This window comes from Hippopotamus amphibius, chromosome 1 (genome assembly GCF_030028045.1).
Source record: "Hippopotamus amphibius kiboko isolate mHipAmp2 chromosome 1, mHipAmp2.hap2, whole genome shotgun sequence".
Taxonomy (NCBI): Eukaryota; Metazoa; Chordata; class Mammalia; order Artiodactyla; family Hippopotamidae; genus Hippopotamus; species Hippopotamus amphibius.
In genome coordinates this window covers 17,568,190-17,582,265 of record NC_080186.1, presented here as the reverse complement: position 1 = coordinate 17,582,265, position 14,076 = coordinate 17,568,190, and the positions used below count along the sequence as shown (strand labels likewise).

At 53.1% G+C, this 14,076-nt stretch overlaps 1 protein-coding gene across 2 annotated transcripts in view; it reads right to left on the bottom strand.

Moving 5' to 3' along the window:
* EPHB2 (EPH receptor B2) overlaps positions 1 to 14,076 on the bottom strand; it is a 184,316-nt gene that overhangs the window by 104,783 nt on the left and 65,457 nt on the right. For both annotated transcript variants that reach the window (XM_057744188.1, XM_057744178.1), the window contains exon 3: positions 11,863 to 12,547. In XM_057744188.1, the coding sequence (XP_057600171.1) occupies positions 11,863 to 12,547 (685 nt within the window). The remainder of the gene's footprint in view (positions 1 to 11,862; positions 12,548 to 14,076) is intronic.

Below are 14,076 nucleotides of genomic sequence, written 5' to 3'. Positions count from 1 at the left end.
GGCTGGGCGCCTCCTCCTATTCTGTGTCTGCACAGACCCAGGCCTGTGGTGGGCTCCCACTGAGAGATGGGCCCCCAGCAGGCCCTGGTCTAGGACCACCATGCGGGGAGTCCAAACACTGTCCAGTCAGCACAGGCCAGGGAGCAAGAGCTGAAATTACATTTGTTAATGTGAAAACATGAGGAAGATTGAAAGATGCTCTCTGAGGCTCCCAGCTCCAAGAAGGATTTAAGAGTTTTACAGGAAATGCCGAGTCTCAAGAACAAGGACCCTCAGTCCATGCCTAGAAACATCTGTCCCAACCACAGACAGACCTGCTGGGCATCCTGGCTAAGTTGGTCCCTCTGCAGCAGGAAGAACCCTCAGCCTCTCCAAGGGCATCCTCACTCACATCAGGGTTGGGAGGGTACCGGGTGTGAGACTGGGGTGAGTGGGGCTCTGCCACTACCATGTATGAAGTAGCTTCTATGCACTAAACGGCACTCTAGAAACTGGACACAGTGGTGGATGAAACAGAAACATGTGCCCTCAAGGAGCCTGCATTCCAGCTGGGGAGACAAGCAGTTAGGGAACAAAGAAGTGACCCCACAGCATGTCAGACGGCAGTCAGGGTGATGGAGAGAAATGGAAAGGGGACGGGCTGTGTGCACACGTGCGTACATGTACGTGTGTGCCCCCTTTGGAAAACTAGGCTGATGGGGGACCTTGGTGAGAAGGTGACACTTGGGCAGAGACCTGAAGAAGGTGAGAGGGCAACCAGTGTAGATAGCTGAGGAAAGAACATTCCAGGCAGAAGAACCACCACGGAGGTGAGCATGTCTGGAGTGGAGGAGGCAAGTAGGATAACGGGAAAAGATGGGTCCGAGAGAGGCGAGGGCCAGATCGCAGAGGGCTTTGTGGGCCCCTTTGGCTTTTGCTCTGTGTAAGACGAGCAGCTTCAGGGGATTCTGAGCAGAGGCGGGGTCCGATCTACTTTTTTTTTTTGGCCACACGGCGCTGCTTGCGTGATCTTCGTTCCCCAACCAGGGATCGAGCCCGCACCCCAGCAGTGAAAGCGTTGAGTCCTAACCACTGGACCACCAAGGGATTCCTGTGATCTACATTTTAGAGGGACCTCTGGCTGCAGGGAACAGACTGTAGGGAGCAGCGAGGACACAGGGCAGAGATGTCTAGGAGGTAGTTGGATATGTGAGCCTGGACTTTAGAGAAGAGGTCCAGGCTGGAGATTGGCCGGAGAGGGCCTGGGCGGAATCGCTCAGAGAGGGAGAGAGAAGCAGAGGCCAAGGACTCAGCATGGGGGCCTTTGAGGTGGAGAGGTGGAAGGTGGGTGGTAACTGGCCGTGAAGCAGCCAGTGAGGCACAAGGGACACCAGGAGACAGTGATCACTCTGTCAAATGCTCCTCAGGGAGGCTGAGGCCTGGGAACTGACAGCTGGATTGGTGACACGGGTGTCACTCGAGGCCTTGATTATGAGCAGCTTTAGTGGAATGATGGGGCAGAGGTCTGATGTGAATGGGTTCAAGAGAGGTCCCAGAATAGGAATCAGCAGCAAGGGGGCTGGGAGGGTCGGAGCCTGGGGGTCACAGTCAAACCGACCCAGTGACCCAGCTCTAGCCCCAGCTCTGACCTTCCTAGCGGTGAGCCTTGGGCAGGGCACCTCACCTTGCTGAGTCTTAATTCCCTCATCTGAAGAATGGGGATAATACCCGCTTTTACTTCCTAGGGCTGTTGAGAATCAAATGAGGTAAGGATTGTGAAAACATGTTACTCACAATGAAATGTACAAATATTCCAGTGTGAAGACAGCAGGTTTTGGATTTCATTGCTGGCTCCGCCATTCATTAGCTGTGTGATCTTGAGCTGGTTATTTAACCTCTTTGAGCCTCCACTTCCTCCTCTATAAAATGAAAATAACAACCGTACCCACCTTCTGGGGACCATAGGGATCCAGTATTCTACACCAAGTCGAGGGCAAAAGACCCGGTGCAGAGTGGGCGCTCAACCAACATGTGGCCCCACCTCTCTCGGCTCTGGTCTCTGTTACTTATAATCAGAGTCCAGCGGGAGGTACGGCGGGGAGTGGGGGGACTGGATCCTGAGTTTGATTGATGGGTCTCTGGATAAGCCATTGCATCTAACGTCTTTGGGCCTCAGTTTTTATAAGCGTGAAGCTCGTGGTCAGTGGCCTTGGCCCCTTTGTTTGGGGGGTGCAAAGAGGACAAGAGACAAAGTTCACGTACTGTGTTTGGATGCAGTGACATGGGATGCTTGTGTGTTTGTGACCCTTTCCTGGGTTGGCTGGTTGAGCAGATGGGTTACCATGATCAGGAAACAATCAGTGTGATGGAAATAACAGCAGTATCCAACCTCCACGGGAAAAGACTGCAAAGGCCTGCTGAAGGAGCTCAGAGCCAGAGGGACCAGAGAGGGTGGGAGTCTGAAGGGCGGCCCACCCCTCAGGGTGACCCCTGGGCCCCCAGCCACGGGCCTCTTTATCCACATGGTTGTCGGAGGCTGGTTCACATCCTGCCAAACCCACCCACACCTTCCTCTTCACATGGACCATATGTCCTCTGGGCCGTGAGGAACTCTTCTAGGCCACCTCTCCCCACCTAGGATGGAGACTAAGGGCTCGTGCGGCGTTTCAGGGGACCCTGGGGTCTCGTCCCTGCAGAGCTGGAGACAGAGGGTGGAGCCTGACTGACTGAACGTCACAGGGGGCTCCAGTGAGTGCCTGGGCCTACGAGGCCAGAACACTGGGCTCAAGTCCCAGCTCTGCCACCAAAGCGCACCCTGGGAAAGTCCGGTCCCCTCTTGGCTTCAGTTTTCCTTGCCTCTAAAACAGCGCTAATAATCTTCGCCTTGCTTCTCTCATGTGGGTATCATTCAGATCAAAGTATATCATAGGGTGAGACCAAATGCTACACAAAAGCAGCCTCTAATCTCTTCTGGAATGAGGCAGAGTGTAAGTAAATAAATATTGTACATATGTAAGACATTATAATTACAAATGGCATTCCCCCCACCCCCAAGCTATGGAAAAAAAAAACAACAACCAAAAAACTCAGTTTGGTATAGTGTGAAGAATTCTCATTAGGGCTTCGGGAGGCCTGAGTTCTGATTCCAGCTCTGTACCTGACAAGGTGAGTGAATCTGGGCAAGTAAGCCCACCCCTGCCCTGTCCTAAAGCCTTGGTAGAGATCAGATGCTGGTTTTAGAGGGGTTTTATAAGTTCCGCCAGCGCAGCATTAACAATATAACGTCCTCCCCCAACCCTCCTTACCCAAGCAAGGCAGTCTAAGGTGTGGGAAGGGACCCAGACGTTGCCGGGCGGGTTTTAATTCAAGCCTCTTACCTGCTGTGTGGCCTTGGGCAGCTCCCTGCCCCTCTCTGGGCCTCAGTTCCCCTCTGAGGTCAAAGTTCATACCTAGACACGAGCAGCAGGGGAGCAGGGGGAAGCAGCAGGATGGGGGCTGAGGACAAAGGGCCCCAGGGAGGAGGTGCCCCAGCAGGGCGGGGTGGAGGCCAGAGCGGGGCCTGTGGGGCCTGGGCCAGCTGCCGCAGAGCAATGAAAATCTCTTAACCACACAGAATTGTTAACGGCTCCCAAATCCTGTTGTACCACAGGCTTAGAAAGGCTTAAACTGTTAAATGCATAAACTTCCTCAATAAACGGGCTTCTCTCGCCAGATCCCGAAGCCCAGCCAGATGAAAAGGCAGCCGCTGGAGGGAGGGGAACTTCCCCAGCTGTTTATGGTCCTGCCAGAGTGTTCTGGAGGCAGCCTGAGACCAAACCCATCAACTTGATGCCTTCAGGGTCCAAGGCCGGTCTGGGACTGAGAGAGGGCAGCGCTGGGGCTCCAGGGTCGGATGACTTGAGTTCAGATCCTATCCCTTCTAATTGTGTCACCTTGGACAAGCTGCATCACCTCTCTGAGCCTCAGTTTCCTCTTCTGTAAAATGGGGATGAGGATACCTAACCCTGAGGGTGACTGGGAGTCAGTCAGACCTTGGGTGGGGAGCTGTCTGGTCCATAGGAGATAAGCACAGGGTCCCTGCTACCAAGCCTTTCTGACACCTCCAAGAAGCAGAGGAGATCAGAAGTAGGAGGCACAAGAGTGCACACCTGCCTCTGCCACTTATGCGGGGTATGACGGCTGGCCTCCGTCTCAGTCTCCTAATCTAATGAGGGGATTCCAGAAGGTAACCGGGCAGGAAGGGAACATGATGTGAGCACTTGGTAAATGCCGTATGGGGACTGGAAGAACGCTCCTCTCTGGCCGGAGGTTAGCCAGGGGTGGGCGGGCCTCCTTTCCTAAGGTCATCTCACGGCTTGGCCCGAGGCCCGAGGAGAGGAGGCCCACGGGGGGCTTCCCCACCCCTGAGCCTTTGCCCTGGGACTGTGCTCCATCCTGCCCAACATATCTTGGTATAAAAGCAACTCGTCCTCCAAGGCTCAGCTGGGAGCCTCCCTGTCCTCTTGGAAGCCCTTCTGGTTGCCCCCTCCTTCGAGGTCTCACATTTGTCAAATTATTTTTACTTCTACCATCTCAGGGGCCCCTGGGTAATGGGGAGGTGGGCAAGGCAGAATACATTCAGATATCCACCCAATCCCAGGTAATCAGTTGTCCCAGCAAGCTGGAGAAAGCTGCATTCACGTTCTGCCTCTGTTACTTTCTGGCTGGGTGGCCTTGGAAAACTCGCTGGCCCTCTCTGGACCTCAGTCTCATCGTCTGTAAACGGAGCTAATCACATCAACAGAAGATTCAATAAGATGGTGGAGCACAGCATAAAACACAGAGCTGACACACAGGAGGTACCTCTCACCCTCAGCCCTGGCCTTCTCCAGTCCTCTCAGGACTCCTTTCAGCCTCTGTCTCATTCAGCTCTTTGAGGAGTCCTGGCAGCCGCTCTGCCCTTCTCCTTGGCTAAGAATACCTCTCCTGTAGCCCCCTCCCCTAGATGGCTGGGGGTCAGCGAGAGGCCAGGTTAAAAAAAAAAAATCAGTATCATTTCTGACTATCTTTTTCTGGACTAATTCCTGCCCCCAACCTCCTCCCATTCTCCAAAGCCCTGGGAAAATGGCTCCTCCTCCAGGAAGCCTCCCCAGCTCTCTCCTGACTCCCTCCTAAGTGCCCCATGGCTATAGTTACAGATGGAGCCACCTCCCCTATACCAGACTGAAAGCTCCAGGAGGGCAAGAAGGGCCTTCCTCATGTCTGCAGTCCCCACACCTGGTTCAGGGACTGGCACACAGTAGGTGTCTGAGGAGTGTTATTTACTGTGTGTTAGCTTCTTGGTCCTCTATGAAGACATCACCTGATCTCTCCAAGAAGCAAAAAGATCAGAAACTGGAGTTCAGTGAATCGCTGAGGGCAGGGGGGCCAGCTGGCCAGATAGAGGGACAAACAGTGGATTGATGGATGGAGAGATGGATGGATAGCTGTGAATAAAAATAGATGCTTTTTGGGCTTCCTAGGTGGTGCAGTGGTTAAGAATCCGCCTGCCAATGCAGAGGACACAGGTTCGATCCCTGCTCCAGGAAGATCCCACATGCCATGGAGCAACTTAGCCCATGCGCCAAAAAAAAAAAAAAAAAAAAAAATAGATGCTTTAATAACATATAGGAAAGGGGGAGTGGGGAGCGGCTCTTTCTAATTTTTAGGAGCAAAGACTCGAATCGCCTGAGTGTGTTGGTCAGGGTCCCCATCCAACCCCTTCCCCAAAGGCTGGCCTGTGTAGTCTCAGCCCTGGCCTGAGCCTGGGGCTCCGGAGGGGTTATCTATCACCCCTCCCCTTCCCCAAGCTGGGTGTCTCCACCCTGCCCTTGAAGAGAAGCAGCAGAACTTTCTGTGTGGGGGTCTGGGCCTTTCCTCCCACGCAGCATTCCAACCCCCACACCCCTTTCCCTAGCCAGCACAGGCCTTGCCAGCTGGACGCCTTCCTCCTCCTCACCCCGAGACTGACCGCACTCCACCCCCACAGACTCGCCAGACACAGCCCGGCCACTGGTCCAGCCTCTGTGGGAAGGGCTGGAGCTAAGAGCAGGGTGGCCCAGGATCCAACTCTGGAGGCCCAGAGGGGACCCTGGCCCCTCCCTACCTTAGCTGGGGAAGCACAGGATTCTGGGAATAAAACAGAAAATAAAGCCACAGGCATAATATCCCATGCTGGTGAGTATGTGGGGAAACAGACACTCTTGCAGGCTGCTGCCAGGAGGGTAACTCAGCCCAGTCTTTCTGGAGGGTAATTGGCAATGTGCGTCAAAAGCTCTAAAAAAAGTATGTACCCTTTGACCCCACAATTCCACGCCTGGAGACATATCCTACGCAAATGCCAGGAGCAGTGCAAAAAGGCAAAGGGACAATGAAGTCCATTCCAGCCTTTATGATAGTGAAAAATTGCAAGCAATCTACATGTGGATCACTAGAGGATTGGCAAAAAAATTATGGTACATCTATCTTGTGGAATTCTAAGAGCCTTCCCAAATGATGATCCAACATGACATGGAAAAATGCCCACAAGATATTAATAAGTCAAAAATCCTCATGTATTCTCAGAGGGAATCATTTTTTCTTTAAAAAAAAAAATCAACATGTGTAAATAAATATACCTAGAAGGATCCACACCAGTCTGTTAACAGTGGTTATTCTCTGTGTGATTTTAATTTTCTCCTTTTGGCTTATCAGTAATTTCTAAAGATTCTACAAATAACCTGTCTTGCTTTTGTGATAAGGGAAAGTTATTTTTTCCTCAAAATAAAAAAGCTCATCAGGAGGAAAAAAAAAGTTCACAGGCAAAAGACAGTGTTTGTAAAAGTCCTTGTTTTTCTAACACTTTTCTAGGTATTTTCTCATTTACTCTGCACAGCAGCGCATCTGTTTATTCCGTTTTGCAGATGAGAAAACAAAGACCAGGAGAAGGTCTGTTGCTTGCCCAAGGTCACACAGCTAACAAGAGGCAGGGCTGGGGTTTGAAACCAGGTCTCCCTGGCCACGGTCAAGGAGAGGCCATGGGTGGGGGAGAGAGCAGGGCTGGGGCTGCCAAGCAGGGCAGGGGGAGGAGAGGGAGAGGCTGGGAAGAGAAGCCCGGCAGCTGGGAACTGGGAAGTCTGAGCTGGAGCCAGCGGATCAACATGTGTGTGCAACCACCCCACCCCCTCAACCCCCTAACCCGCTGGCTCGCAGCCCCTCTCCCTGTCCAAGCTAAATATTAAAAATCCCATTACACCCCCATAGTATCACAGCAATCACGCTCACTGCGGAACTGCCTCCAGACCCATTATAGACACATGTCTGCAACGGGAGAGAGGAGGGCAGGGTCCCCAACAGTTCCTGGGCTGGGGGCTCCCACTGATGGACAGGGAGGGGCAAGTAGGGGCTTCATGAGGGAAGGAGAGCGCAAGGGGAATAGGGCTACAGAGACAAACGGAGAAACTGAGGCAGGGACACATTCACAGTGAATCGCATAAACATCTGGAGTCAGGCAAACAGACTCAGGGCTTGGGTGGGAGCAGCTGCTGCAGAGGAGGAATTCCAGGGCCACTCTCCTGCCCCTCCTTTACTGCACCCCCCCCCCCCCCCCCCCCGCAGGAGATCTGCTGGTGGCAAGCTGCAGTGGGGAGGCTGGGGACGGGGGTAGAGGAAGGTGGCAGAGTGCTTCTGAAGGAAGTCCCAGGAGTCTCCCACCTGGCATCTGTGTGGCCAGTGCACACCCAGATTAGGCACTCGATGAACCATGAATAGATGAATGAAGAGGAGAAAGTTGTGCTCCAGCCCGGCACCCACTAGGGCACTGTACACCCACCAAACATGCCCTATACTGTCACATCTTGGGCCTTTATTTAGACAGTTTCTTGACCTACAATTCCTCCCCTCCCTTCACCCATCCACATTCTACTCACTCTTCAAGGCCTAATTCAAATGCCACCTCCTCCTTGAAGACCTCCCAGATGCCCAGTCAGAAAAGATGCCTTCTTTCTCATATTCTCAAAGTACTTTGCCTGGATAGACCTCATTTCTGGAAGGACCAGGCTCTGCCTTGTTCCCTTGTGTCTGAATCCTCTGCTTGTCCAGGAGCCACTTGAGGCCAAACCGTGAGTCTCAGGCGCTTTCCTCCAGCCATCCCAGGACAGCCCCAGTCAGCTCACATGACACCTCTTCCAAGAAGCCTTTCCTGAACCACCTGGCTAAAGCGGATCCTCCTTTTGATCTCTGTTGTTGCAGCCTGTATTTTTCCACTCCTCACAGTTTATAACTATTTTATTTATTTGTTTATCAACTTTATTTCCTCCATCTTCCCCCATCCACCTACCCAGACCAAAAACTCTGGGAGGGCAGCGAATGTGTCCCTCTCATTCACATCTGTGTTTCCGACCGCTGGCACGTGCCTGGCTCACAGAAGGTACTCAATAAATATCTGTGAGAGGGCTAAATGGCGCACAGGGGGTACCCAACACATGCTGGTTGAGGGGTTAATTGGCTTTTCTGAGCCCCTCCCCTCCCCACTGTGCCCTGCACACAATAGGCACCAGAGGAAGTTGGTCTGATTGAGTCAGTTTAGTCTGCAGTTTTGTGAACCACTCAGTGCACTGGGAACACCCAGTCCATCATTAGCCACCACTGCCCACCCCCGGGATCGCTGCCCCTCCCCACGAGGACTCACCTACTCCCCCTCTGCCAAGTTTTCTTTAATTTGTATTTCTTTGAGAAAGCAATGATTCTTTTCCCATCAAATTATGTTTCAGTATGAAACGGATCTTTCCAAACTACACCCTCCCAGAGCTTCTGCTAACGTCCTCTCCCACCCTTTAGGGTGGATGCTCCCTGGGGTGGTGGTGTGGCTGGGCCTGTGGTCAGCATCTGGCCTGGAGTCCTGCTTGGCCTGGCCAAGGATGTGTTAACACATCATGTGTCCACGCTAATAGTCCTGTTATAGAAGCACCAGGGCTGCTTGTTTAAAAATGCTGACTCTTGGCCCCACGTCAGAGGCACAGAACCAGACCCGGGAAAGAGGTTTGTACCAGACCCAGGAATCTGCATTTAAATAAACTTCCCAGTGCATCTTGAGGCACAGTACAGGCTGAGAAACCCTGAGCTGGAGGTGGGGAAAGCACTTTGCCAACCGCTCAGATATGAGCTGTAATCACCATTCCTACACGTCCTGGGCTGGCAGGGCCAGTGCCTGCGGGACTTGGGCTGAAGCAGCCCCACATCTGGGTGGCTGCACACAGGCCACAGAAGCAGCTGGTGTCCTTCTGGCTCCCTGAGCTCATTAATCACACCTTGACTGGCCTCCACTCACACCCAGCTGGGCTGGGCTGGGCCCAGTCTGGGGGTTGCGGGTAGGGGGGAAGCCTGCACTGGACACACTCTGCCCCAGCATTACCTCGAACCCCCACCAATGGCAAGAAGCAGCTCAGACTCTGATCCTGTGACAAGCATGGCCGCAGTGACCCCCACCTCCTGGCATTTACACCCTGTATAATTCCCTCCCCTGGAGCATGGACTGAATTTAGTCACTCACTTTTAACAAAGAGAATATGGCAGAAGTAATGAGATGTCACTTGTGAGATGGGATGATAAAAAGACTGTGACTTCTGTCTTGGGTGCTCTCTCTTTTAAGCGCCCTCTCTCGGATCACGTGATCTGGGGAAGCCGCTGCACGTGGGAAAGGCACACGTGGGAGGGGCTGAGGCCTGCACACCAAACAATCAATCAGTCCTCCAAATGAGCCACACTGATTCATGTCCCCAGGGCTTTTTGGATGCTGATCCAACCTCCAGAAGGCCTGGGCCACCTGGTCAATGTATCCCTCTCCCAAGACTCAGCTCCAATGTCACCTCCTCTGTGCAGCCTTCCCTTTTTCTGTGCCCACCACTGCCTGAGCAGTTCCTATGAAAACAAGTCTAATGCATCCCCACCCTTGTTCATTGATAGTCGGTCTCCTCTGCTAGACTGTGAGCTCCTAGAAGGCAAGGCCATAGTTGGATTCTTTTCTGTCCTACCTGGTGTTCAGCACAAGGTCTGACACAGAGGAGGTGCAGGGAAGGTTTGATGAGTGAATAATCAATGAGCAGTGAGTGACTGCTTCTGTTCCCGACAGCCTGTCTCACCCCTGCCATCTCCCAAGGCTGTGCACTTTCACGCTCAAGTATAGAAAACCAGATTTCTCCCAATTTCCCCATTTCTTTTCCAAGACCATCACGGCCCTGTAAGCTGGAATCCCTGGTTCCCTCTGATTTCTCCCCCTCCTCCCTTTCCAACCTGTCTCCACATCTCACTCGATTCACTGCCAAAACACCCCTTGATTGTACCCCTCCTCTTCCCCAGCACTGTGGATGCCCGGTCCAGGCAGCCACCATCTTCTGAGATCACTGCAGCAGCTTCCCCACAGGCCACTGCTCCTGCATCTTATACACCCGCTTATCCTTCCAGGGGTCTTTAAAATGCTGCCTCAGAGGGCTGGAGGGAGGAGCCACAGAGATGGTGGACGCAACACAATTTCATAAAGGTGAGGATCATTGCAACTACCCCAGGCCAAACTTTAACTGGCTCTTCAAGGCCATGCCACCACCATCACCATCGCAGCTCACACTGCAGGGAACCTGCACCACGCTGGGCTTTATATGTAGCATCTCATTTAGTTAACATTTATTAACCTCTTACTGTATACTAGAAGCCATCGTAAGTGCTTTACATGTCTTAAGGTCCCGATTCCTCACAACTGCCCTATGAGAGGGTTTCACACTTGGCTTAGGACATCTAGCCAGTAACCGGCAGGGCTGGGATTTGAACCCAGGTCTGCTACCTTCACAGCCTTCTCACCACCATGCAGTACCACGTATAGCTTCTTATGTTTACACAGCACCTTTGTGACTCTTTGCTGTAATCAAATACCACCTGTACTGTTGTTTACTTAATATTTTTCCTTAAATTAACTTAAGGGGCACAGTGGTTAAGAGGGTGGTAGGAATCACATTGCCTGGGTAAGACTCCGGGCTAGCTCCACTTATTTGCTGTATGAACTGTGTATGAGCTGTGATTTCTTCCTATAAAATGGCACTTTCCTTCACAGGGTTCTTGGGAGGATTAAATGAGTTAGACATTAAAGTGTTCAGCACACAGTAAAAACGGCAGTCAGGAGGCCTCGCGTGCAGTGGGGCTGCACTTGCCCATCTCTTTGAACTGGAAGTAGTCACATCACTTGCCTTGACCATTGAAACGTGCATAGGAGTGATGCCTGAGCCATTCTGGGGGGAAGCTTTACAGCCCACATATAATCTGTCACACGTCTTCCTTCCTTCTGCCCTGGTGATCGCAACATTTCGAATGGTGGCTCCACCATCTGCTTGGCTCTCAGAGTGAGGAATCCCAAGCTGACTCATGATGGACAGGTAGCATTAAGTGAGAAATAAACTTACTGTTTTGTTACTTCAGTGTGGCCTGGCCTATACTGACTGACACAGCAAAAGCTCAGTGAACGTTATCTTATAAATGTTATTTACTATGATGTATACCTTTTTCTTAAAAGGAAACCATATCACTTTTGAAAATGAAATAAAGCACCACTTGCCATCATTAATACTCACATAATTAACATGGGAATTGTTTATCCTTATACCAACGAAAATCAGCTTGCACACCCCCTGTAGAACTCACACATACCACCATGCAAGAAGTGCTGTTCAATGCCTCCCTCTAGGAAGCTGAACAACGGCTGTAGATTTGGAAGCCTTGTCATCATGGTCAGCTCCAGGCCTCTGCCCTGACCAGCCTGCCCTCCCAGCTGCCAGGTTCAAGAATGCAGCCAACACCAACTCCACGCACTTGCAGGGGCACCCGCCCTGCCGTGGCCCTTACCTCGGCAGACGGTGCCGTTCTCCACGGCCTCAAAGCCCGCTTTGCACATGCAGCGCCCGATGGGCACCAGCCACTCGCCGTCCCCGTTGCAGTAGAGCTTTATGGGCACGTCCACCTCCTCCGCGTTGGCGATGCAGCTACCCCGGGCCGCCACCAGCGATGTGCTCTCAGCCCCTGACAGTGTCTCCTGGAAGATGGCGCCATTCTGGATGATGCGGGGGCACTTGCGGTAGAAGACGCGCACGGCGATGAGGGACATGCAGCCGCCGTAGTCCTGGAAGGCCAGGTAGAAGCCACTGCGGGACACAGGCCCGAAGCTCCGCACCTCGGTATTGATCTTCATGACCCGGCCACCAAGGTCCACCTGGGAGAAGCTCTCATCGGCGGCGATGGTGTCCACCTTCACCCACGGGTTCTCCATCCAGTTGGGGAAGGTCTTGGTGGCCGAGTCGAAATCGGCCTCGTAGTAATAGAGATTGAAGGTCTCCTTGCAGGAGCCGGGCACGCTGGGGATGCTGCTGCAGTCACGCACTGAGAACTTCATCTCCACGTGGATGCGATGGGCGCCACGGCGCCGGATGAACTTGGTCCGTAGCCAGTTGTTCTGGCTCGACTCAAACACATTGCACACCTGGTACGTGCGGATGGTGTTCATGTTCTCATCGTAGCCACTCACCTCTTCCCACTGTGGGTGAAATGCTAGTCAGGTGGGGGAGGTAGGGGCTTAGCCCCAGGGAACACTCTAACAGGGGAGGCACAGACTCTTCCTTAGGGAATCCTCCAGTCTGATGGGGGTAGACAGGACACCTACCGTCTAGGGGCCTCCTAGTCTAATGGGGGAGGCACAGACTCTACCTAAGGGATCTTCCAGTCTGATGATGGAGACATGATGCCTACCATCAGAGAACTCCAAGCTAAGAGGGAGACATGGCCCGGGCCCTAAGGAATTCCCCAGTCTATGAGGGACACACGCCAATCTAATGGGAAGGGCACACACCCTGCTCTTGGTATTCCCCTAGTCAACGTAGGAGATGTGACCCCTACCCCCAGGGGTAACTAATCTGATAAAGAAGACATGGCCCCTGTTCCTGGGAAGCTCCCACCTGGAAGGGAAGCCAGGTAGAGGCCCACGCTGTCTGAAAGCAGATAGAGCTTGTGCTTGGGGAGCTACCAGTCTGATGGCGGAGACAGGGCTTCTGCCTGCTGGGAGCTCCCTGTCTGACCAGGGAGACAGAGCCCTTGCCCTTGAGGATTCCTAGTCCAATGGATGAAGAGCCCTCATCCCCATAACAGGAAGGCAAGGCCTTTCCCCATGACAGCAGCTCTGCTCTGGGGCCTTAAGTGATAAGACAGTGCCTGGAGGGAGACCTTGCCGCCTTCCTGCCTGGGGTCGGTGCTTCAGCATGTGACTGGGCCCCCGCCTGCGCTCTCACCCACCCAGCTGTGAGTTCCCAAGCCCCACTGCTGGAGGGGCTGGGCAGGGCCCTGGAAAGCTGGGAATGGAAGGGCATATGCCAGGTTCCCTCCATAGATGCTCACAGGCCAAACTCAGTTGCAGGCTAAGCCTTTGTTCATACTTTTGTGCCCCTCGAGCACCTCTTGTTTCTCTGTTCATCCTTCTGGAGCCTCTGACGGCGGGCTCTCCCTCCAGCTGCAATGCTCACATTCACCAACTCTCCCTTGGGCCCTCGGGGACAGCCTGCCTGGACAAGTGCCAGGCGCTCCCAGCCCTCTTGGTCTGGTCTCCCCAGTGGGACTGAGAGCTTGTTGAGATGGGCTACCCAACCTTTCCTTCTCCTGTGCCCCGCTTGATGTTGGACTGGCTTCACCTGGGGTAGACCCAACAAGGGTAGACTCAAAAAAGCCCCAACAGCAGAGTGAACCCCACTTTTCTGTGCCAGGCCCAAGGTGGGTGCTGTAACGGGATCTCATTTCTTTGTCATGATTACCACATGCGGTAAGTAAGGTTATCCCCATTTTACAGATGAGGAAGTAGAGACCTGAGAAGTGAGATCACTTGACCCAGGTTACACAGACCCAGACCCAGACCCATGCTTATCCACACTGTCTTGAAACGTGAGGACCCAACAGTGGCCCAGGAGTCCTGGGTCTCGTCCCAGCTCTGATAACTTGATGCGCAGCCTTAGGCAAGTCACTGCCCCTCTCTGGGCCTCTATTTCCCCAACTGCCAAATGTGACTTGTGTGCATGTGTG